Consider the following 8815-nt stretch of genomic DNA (forward strand, 5'->3'; position numbering starts at 1 on the left):
CCAAAAAACAGAATTCAAGTCCAATTAGTTTGAGAATTTGAGTTGATGGAAATAGGGTAATCTCCCTGTTTGTAACAGCTTACCAATCCTAACAGGCTCAAGGATTGGTCTTCCTCATTGAAGCTAGTGTTCTGTCTTCCACTTACAATCTCCATCAATAATACCCCGAAGCTACAGGCATCTGATTTTTCTGAAAACCGCCCTTCCATCGCATATTCTGGAGTCATGTAACCATTGCATTCCATGAAACACTTTCATAATCGTTATGCTAGGTAGAAAGATAAAATCAGTATGAGACTCATAATATAAGAAATACTTACTAGGTTACCACAACTCTTAGTGTATCTACTTGATCTTCTTTTCCCCCAAATATCCTAGCCGTTCCAAAGTCTGAAATTCTTGGATTGAGCTCTTCATCCAACAGGATATTACTCGTCTTAAGATCTCTATGAATTATCCGTAGTCTGGAGTCACGGTGAAGGTAAAGTTGGCCTCGACAAATTCCATCAATAATGTTGAACCGTCTTCTCCAATCCAGTTGCTCTCATTTGATCGGATCTGAAATATACAAGAGAAGTGAAATTCATAAATAATTTGTTAGTTTTGTGAATGGAGAAGAGTGAAATGCAAAGAAAGAGGTTCCCATGTAAACCAAAAATGTGAAGTATGTGCTACAGGTACAGCCAGATGCTGTTTAAACCACTAAAATTAAAAATTAGACTTCCCTATAGACTGGTATTTGATGATAGATCGAGGGAATGTTGCAAAAAATGGAATATTACCGAAAAGAAATGCATCTAGACCCTTGTTTTGCATGAACTCATAGATTAATAGTTTCTCATCTTGTTCGGCACAGTATCCAAGGAGTCGAACTAGATTTCAATGTCGGACCTTCGAAATCACGACCATTTCATTGATAAATTCCTGCAGTCCTTGTCCTGAGGCCCTTGATAGTCTTTTGACTGCTATTTTTTTTCCATTTAACAGTCTCCCTGGCACAAAAGGACTTAAAATGAGCTGCTGAAATTAAAAAAAGATAAAAAAAAAAACGGAGCTGCGGTCCTCTACACAACAACGTATTACCCTATATACTGCCCCAAAACCAACCTCTCCGAGCTTGTTCGTGTCACTAAAGTCGCTTGTTGCTGCGGCCAGCTCTTCCAATTTATATGGCACAAGATCCTGGAGATCGACTTTGCTCAAGCTCTCTCCAAGCATGTTCTCACTAGAAGCCTCTGGAAATTGTTCTCCGTCTTTACCTCCTTGTTTTTTTGACTTCTTCCAGGCGAAGAAAGCACCAACACTGAAAATAACTGTTGCCACAACAACTGCAGCCGCTATAATTGCTCTCTGATCTCGTTTTCCTTCTGCATGGGCCAGTCGAACATAAAGAGTTGTTCCCCCATAGGAAAACTTCCGTACATCGATTAGGTCTCCCCTCCAGTACATGCAACCAAGACCCGCATCATAAGCATATGCTGCACATGAACAATTACTGAGGCACTGCTCTTGGCACTTGTCTTCCAAAGGAGATGACCAGATTGCATAATTTGGCACTTTCACATTCTCAAGCTTTACAAATCCATCCATATTTCCTGCTTTAGTACTACCATATTTTATCCTGTCGCATTGCAGCAATGACCTCTGGATGCAACCGCTGGACCAATTCCCTCTGCTCCATTCTTCAACTCTTTTAGGCTCAAAGCCTCTCAAGCAGCTGCAAATTGGTGATTTCTCGGCATTGCAGAATCCAAACGGCCCGCACTTGCCATAAACATCACATTCGGACTCCTGGCTTGACCAATCAATCCGCCAATGCTTATATTTTTCATCCCAGAATGGCTGCAACAACTCCCCATTTGACTTCACAAAAAAGTATGACGAATAAGACACCTCTGCAAAATTGTAAGTCAGATAGACAGCTCCTTCTTTATCATCAACTAAGCTAAATCCATCAAGATAGACTGATTCCATCTGGGGAACTCCGATGAAAACCTTACCATTCCAAGGACCACTCCGCCAAGATAGAGTGGTGCCGTTCCAAAGGAAAACTTCAGGAATATTTAGCGGTTCAAGACTAATTGAGAAACTTCCAATTGATGGATCAGAAGGGCTTTTCCAAGATGTGAGTACCTGCTTCTCATTTGTTCTCACGTTGGTGCTGAGCTTCATTTTTACCATGAATGTATCAGACATGTTCTTGAAACTTTCCCATACCATCTCTGTATCATTTTTGCTTGTGTTAGAACTTTGTTTGAGCAAGATAAGATTTCCAGAATCTAATAATTGGGCTTCTGCATTAGCTCCAGAATTGGAAACGTTTGATGACCAAAGTACATCCTTCTTTCCATTCATTATTACAAGATTACCGTCATCGGATATGGTCATGACACCACTAGAATCTGAAACAGGCTTCTCCCTGTTCGCAACCCAAAAGACATTAAACGCAGGAATCTTGTTATGCCAAATTCCAACATACCGATTGGTAGAACCATTGGGGCTAAAGAATCCCAGTCTGTAGAGACCTCCGCTTGATATGATACTTCCAGGGTCTTGGATGTACTCAGAAGCTGTAATGACATCTCCTCCAATGCAAAATTTCACAACATAACATGACAATATAAAGAGAAATAATATTCTTACTTTTCCTAGGAAGATCATGACTTGAATTTTTCTTCTCAGAAACAACTGATTTAGAACATTAGAAGACAACCTGAAGTTGGGACTGAAGGTGGAAATCACAATTATTTGAGAGCAAACCCTGTGGTTGAAGATAATGGTAAATCTGCAAAATATGGTTTAAGCATCTCCATGAAGAAATTTATACTGCTCTAATGACAGTTTTCCTCATCACTTATTGCTGTCATTGTCCTGTTTTTTCCGGCTAGTGGCTTAAACTGGCCTTTCAAAAGTTTTACACGTGGTGGTCTTTACTGTTGAGTCACATGTTGGGTATAACATCTCTAATCAGACCACTTTCCTCTTTTTCTCTTATCGACATTGTTATTTTTCCTCATAGTGAGATTCTTAAAGTGTCACCACACCTTGACCTATGAGAAAAGAATATTGACCTAGCACGCCAACGTGAGAGCATTAACTAAGTGCTTGAGTTTCTACATCATGATTTTTGGCCGATGAGAGCAACTGTAGAAAAAGCATTTGAATCTTGGAGGATTACCAGTCAGAGAGAGCATGCCATGGAAATTTTAGATTGTTGCCTTCATTCAGAATTGTGGCCCCAATTGCCTTTTTTGAATTGCCACTTTCTTTGTAGATTCATGAACATTTCCACGCACTTTGTTTCCAGTTGCTTACAATCAATCCACAAGGATTGCAGTGTTGAATAAAATAAACCATATCTTTCTAACCAACTGGATTAGTTTAATTCTTTGAGCGAGCTACGTCGTTGAATTTATCATGCGAGATGAACGTTAGCGAACATTTGTGGCTATTGCAAAATTGAGGGCATTTCCAGCGTTGCTAAGATTTGGAGTCTAATTTGGAACATATAGAAATGTCAAGGTGTAGTTACGAACATTTGGAGGGGCTAATTGAAATTCACCCCACAGTGGAGGGGAGCCGTTTGCAATTTTTCCAGAACTTTATCTAAACCACTGCCTCCTGAGATGAGAAGTAGAAGCATTATTCCCAACGGGAGTTACCAAATATTTTAGGGAAAATTCCAAAAAGGGACCCGAAGTTGAGTTATTTTTTTCAAATAAGAACCCGAAATGGAGTCATTTTCTCAAATAAGGGCCTGAAGTTGTCAAATCGTCTCAAATAAGGACCTTTGGCCGGCCGGTGACTATTCCGTCGCCGGAGAAGGGCTATTTTAGTCAAAAAAAATTATAAGTATATTTTTTTGTTTTTTTTTACATTCGTTTTCTTTTCCTTTTTCTTTTTTTCTTTTTCCTTTTTCTTCTTCCCTTCCCGGTGCTACTCTGCCTAGCCGCCGACCTCCGCCGACCTCAGGCGAGGGCAATCCTCGCCGGCGTCGGGCAAGGGCCGCCTAGCCCGCATCCGGTAAGGGTCACCCTCGTCGGATCCGACGAGGGCAACACTCGCCCTCCCCAGCGTTGGGCGAGGTTCGTCCTCCCCGACATTGGGCGAGGGTCGCCCTCGCCCACCCAACCCAAGTGAGGCGACCAGTCCCGATGTCGGGAAGGGCGACCTAAGCGAGGGCGGGGGTCGCCTTACCTGGGCTGGGTGGGCGAGGGCGGCATTCGCCGGCCCCGGCGATGGCCAACGGAGGGAAGAGAGGAAAAAAAGAAAAGAAAAGGAAAAGGAAAAAACGGAAAAAGGAAAAAAGAACGAATTCAAAAAAGTGAAAGAAGAAAATACCCTTTGGCCAGTGATGTTAGGTCCTTATTTGAGACTGATATGGTTACTTCAGGCCCTTATTTGAGAAAATGATGGCACTTCAAAACCTTATTTGAGTCAAGGTCCACTTCAGGCTTTTATTTGAGAAAATGACTCCACTTCGGGCCCCTTTTTGGAATTTTCCCAATATTTGAAGGCCAACTTTTGATGACACAAATATGTGTGGTAAAGAACTGTAATGTAATGTGGAAAAAATAGTTCATGTTTTGCGTTTCTATACATTTCCAAACAAGATTGCGTAAAAATAAAACCAGTCGAACTCAAAACGGTAAGAACAGGACACGTAGTGAGAATTGTGCAAATATTCAGATCATGTCATCTGCCTTGAACAACGGAAAGAGTAACGTCATTGGTAGAGCATGTCTTTTGGCTTTGTCCAGAGGAATCTGTGTCTTGGGTTAGTTTCCTCGCGGTGAATGCAGGTTGCTTCGGACGAGGAAGATCCACAATTTCACTGTTGATCATTGAAATAACAGTTGATATGGAAGGCCTATCTTTTGCCCTTTCTTGTGTACAAAGAAGCCCCACATTTATGCACCTTAAAAGCTCAACCTCAAAGCATGTCACAGGTATGTTTGGGTCCACTAGTGCTAGTACATTGTCTTCATTCCATAACTTCCATGCCTGCAAATTAATCAAGTCAATTTACTTTTGGAGTCCCAGTTTATGAGAATAGAATCCAGTTCCAACTTCTATATCAATGAGAGCTTACCAGTCCTAGAAGGCTCAAGCATTGATCTTCCTCATGAAAACTAGTGTTTCGTCTTCCACTTATGATCTCCAGCAATAATATGCCGAAGCTAAAGACATCTGATTTTTCCGAAAATCGCCCTTCCATTGCATATTCAGGAGCCATGTAACCACTGCATTATCCATCATACAGATTCAGATTCCTTTTTATGAGTAGAGCCTAAAATCACTAGGAACATCAAAATTAAAGAGGTACTAACTAGGTTCCCACAACTCTTCGTGTATTGGCTTGATTTTCGTTTCCCCCAAATATCCGAGCCATTCCAAAGTCGGAAATTTTTGGATTGAGCTCTTCATCCAGCAGTATATTGCCTGCCTTCAAATCTCTATGAATAATCCTTAGTCTAGAGTCCCTATGAAGATAAAGTAGACCTCGACAAATACCATCAACTATGTTGAACCGTGTTCTCCAATCCAAATGTACTCGTTTAAGTGGATCTGAATAGACATAGAAGTTTAATGCAAAAAATTCATTTTTGCAACTGGAAAAGAGTGAAATGCACAGAAGTTCAAAACCAAACAGAAAGAGCAGTCCAATCCTGTTCAAATGGCTAACTAAACAAATGAGGCTTTCCGGATATATGGTATAAATGATAGTTTGAGGCAACATTGAAATAAGCGAAATATTACCAAAAAGAAATGTGTCTAGACTCTTGTTTGGCATGAATTCATAGATCAACATTTTCTCATCTCCTTCGACACAGCATCCGAGAAGTCTAACAAGATTTCGATGTTGGACCTTACAAATGACCATCATTTCGTTCATAAATTCCTGCTGCCCTTGTCCTGAGGCTCTCGATAGCCTCTTGATTGCTATTTCCTGACCGTTTGGTAGTCTCCCCTGTACACAGTGACTAAATGAGCCACTAAAGTTAACACACGCACACGCACCTACATTGATTATACTTAACTCTACATGCATACTTATACCTTATATACTGGCCCGAAACCACCCCGTCCAAGCTTATTGGCCTCACCAAAGTTTCCTGTTGCTGCAGCTAATTCTTCAATTTTATATTTCATAAACTCCTGGAATTCAACTCTGCTCAAGTTCTCTCCAAGCATTATTTCATTAGAAACCACAAAAGGGGCTTCTCCACTGGACAAATGTTTTTCCTTGCTTTCCTTTACTGCTGATCCGGCAAACAATGTTTGTTATTTAATCCATGCAAACTCAGAAATTATTGGCAATTCCAAGATTCAACAGCGGCATTACTCGTTACCTCGTTTTTTCGCCTTCCTCCTGGCAAACGATATTGTGATGATGACGATGAGTGTTCCTATGATGACTGTAGTTGCTATGATTTCTCTCAGATGTCTCTTTTCATCTGGAGATCAGAACGGAGACATAAACTGATGCCTCAGACTATGTTGATGCTGCTAGTAAGCAACTACTAAACGAATCATTTTGGAACACTTTTTTTATAGCTAATAATGAGACTTGGTCATAGTCAAGAAGATATGCAAATATCTGTTCCTTTATCAGGGTTCCATATTAGACCCTGATCGAGTCTATATTTGAGCGTGCACGTGTGTGCGCATGTTGGTTTGTTAATCAAAACCACCAAGTCTTGAAGAATGAGTCGAGCCGAAGGTATTGATCCATCTAAACATAAGCTGCAGTACCAAATTGACAAGTACCATCATCTAAGAGTAAAGTTAATTTACCAAGTTCTGAGTGGGCCAGCCGAACGTAAAGAGTTGTTCCTCCAATGGAGAACTTCTGTAGGTCAATTAGGTCTCCTCTCCAGAGCACGCAGCCGACACCAGAGTCATATGCATATGCTACACATGAACAATCAATTGAGCAATTTCCTGGGCAATCGGCTTCAAGAGTAGAAAAAAAAATTCCAGAATTTGGCACTTTCATCAGTTCTAGCTTTAAAAATCCATCCTTTTTGCCGGCTGTACTGCTACCATTTGTAGTTCCATTGCACTGCAACAATGACTTCCGAATGCATCCACTGGACCAATTTCCTCTGCTCCATTCTTCAAAGTTTTTAGGCTCAAAGCCTCTCAAGCAGCTACAAATTGGTGATGTCTTGGCATTGCACATTCCAAATGGTCCGCACTGGCCATAGACATCACAATCGCTCACCCGAGATGACCAAACAATCCCCCAGGAACTGCTATTCTGATCCAAACGTGGTTGCACCAAATCACCATTTGATTTCAATAACAAATATGACAAATAAGACGCCTCAGCAAAACTGTAAGTCAGATAGACTGTTCCTTCGTGATCATCCACCAAGTTATACCCATTAATATAGAATGATTGCATCTCAGGTACTCCAATGAATATATTACCATTCCATGGACCACTCCGCCAATACAGAGAACTGCCATTCCAAATAAAAAGTTCAGGAATATTTCGGGGATCAATACTCGCCGTGAAGCTTCCAATTGACGGATCAGAAGGGCTTTTCCAAGATGTTAGTGCTTGCTTCTCATTTGTTCTTGAGTTAGTGCTGAGCTTCATTTTCGCTAAGAATGAATCGGTCATGTGCTGGAAACTTTCCCAGAGAGTCTCTGCATCATTTGCACTAGAGTTAAAGATCCGTTTGAGCAAGACAAGGTTCCCAGAATCTGACAAGTGAGCTTTTGCATCGGTTACAGTGTTGGAAACATTTGATGACCAAACTAATTCCCTCTTTCCATTCATGACCACAAGATTACCATCATCGGATATCGTCACAACACCAGAAGAGTCTAAAATCGGATTCTCCCTGTTCGCTACCCAGAGAACATTATATGTTGGAACATTATTGAACCAAATCCCCACATACCGATTTGCAGAACCATTAGGGCTAAAGAATCCCATTCTGTAGAGGCCTCCACTTGATGTTATACTTCCAGGGTCTTGGATATACTCAGTTGCTGTGATGACATCTCCTCCAATGCAAAATTGTACAACATAATGAGACATTAGAAAGAGAGAGAACAATCCTGCTTTTCCCAGAAATATCATGATGACAACTTGAATCTTTCCTCCTCAACAACAACCTATAACATGGCACGCTGCCGCAGCACTATTGGCTATGGTAGAGAAAGTGCCAAGAACACCACGAGCCGCAAGTGAATTTGAGGACAGAAGATGAAAATCAGAATTCTGCAGAGGAAGGCCTAGTGGTTGAAGGTGATGGCGGTTTCCCACTATAAGAGATACCCACATGGCCTAATTATCATGTGCATAGTCCCTGGCTAATGGACTTAAGGAGCTCCATGAATAAAGCGGTAGTGAAGAGTCTGATTTTTCTAGCTAGATGGCCCCACAGTTTTTCGCAGAGTTTAAGACTCTGGTCTCTGCTATTCAGCATAGGCGGTGCATATTGGATCTCTATCATCTTCACTTAAACCACTTGTTCTTCACATCAACAATTTTCTTGTTCTTGGTCATGAGTTTGTTAGGATCCGTTCACTCGACTTTCATTTTCTCTTTAGCGTCTTAAATTTCATTTGAAGTATTGAGCATCTCGACTTTCATATAGTATATGGATATTAGCATTTGAACTCATGTAAAATCATATGATTTTTCACAAATTATGAAAAAAAACAATTTCAGGGAAAAAAAGTCATTTCAAATACGCGCTTAAGAGTTCCTCCTTAACTCGTTACTCGATAAAATTGATCCCTTAAGAATTCATGCCCGACTTTTTTTGGTTTTTCTACAATTTATAACATTTGA

At 40.8% G+C, this 8815-nt stretch overlaps 2 protein-coding genes across 2 annotated transcripts; both read right to left on the reverse strand.

The window, feature by feature from the left end:
* Nucleotides 1–453: 453 nt before the first annotated feature.
* On the reverse strand, nt 454–2661 carry LOC115661743 (G-type lectin S-receptor-like serine/threonine-protein kinase At1g11330). The gene is made up of 2 exons (XM_030583945.1): nt 1108–2661; nt 454–558 (listed from the first exon to the last, which is right to left on the reverse strand). Exons 1-2 carry the CDS (start codon nt 2659–2661, stop codon nt 454–456), a joined length of 1659 nt encoding a protein of 552 aa, XP_030439805.1.
* Nucleotides 2662–4541: 1880 nt separating this feature from the next.
* On the reverse strand, nt 4542–8344 carry LOC115661744 (G-type lectin S-receptor-like serine/threonine-protein kinase At1g11330). The gene is made up of 7 exons (XM_030583947.2): nt 6799–8344; nt 6354–6458; nt 6061–6260; nt 5761–5971; nt 5331–5568; nt 5093–5243; nt 4542–5004 (listed from the first exon to the last, which is right to left on the reverse strand). The coding sequence occupies exons 1-7, from the start codon at nt 8096–8098 to the stop codon at nt 4696–4698; spliced, it is 2514 nt and encodes an 837-aa protein (XP_030439807.1). The 5' UTR covers nt 8099–8344; the 3' UTR covers nt 4542–4695.
* Nucleotides 8345–8815: the final 471 nt, after the last annotated feature.

The sequence above is a fragment of the Syzygium oleosum genome, unplaced genomic scaffold (genome assembly GCF_021117445.2).
Source record: "Syzygium oleosum isolate NSW1041296 unplaced genomic scaffold, Sole_v2.1 Sole_v2.18, whole genome shotgun sequence".
NCBI lineage: Eukaryota > Viridiplantae > Streptophyta > Magnoliopsida > Myrtales > Myrtaceae > Syzygium > Syzygium oleosum.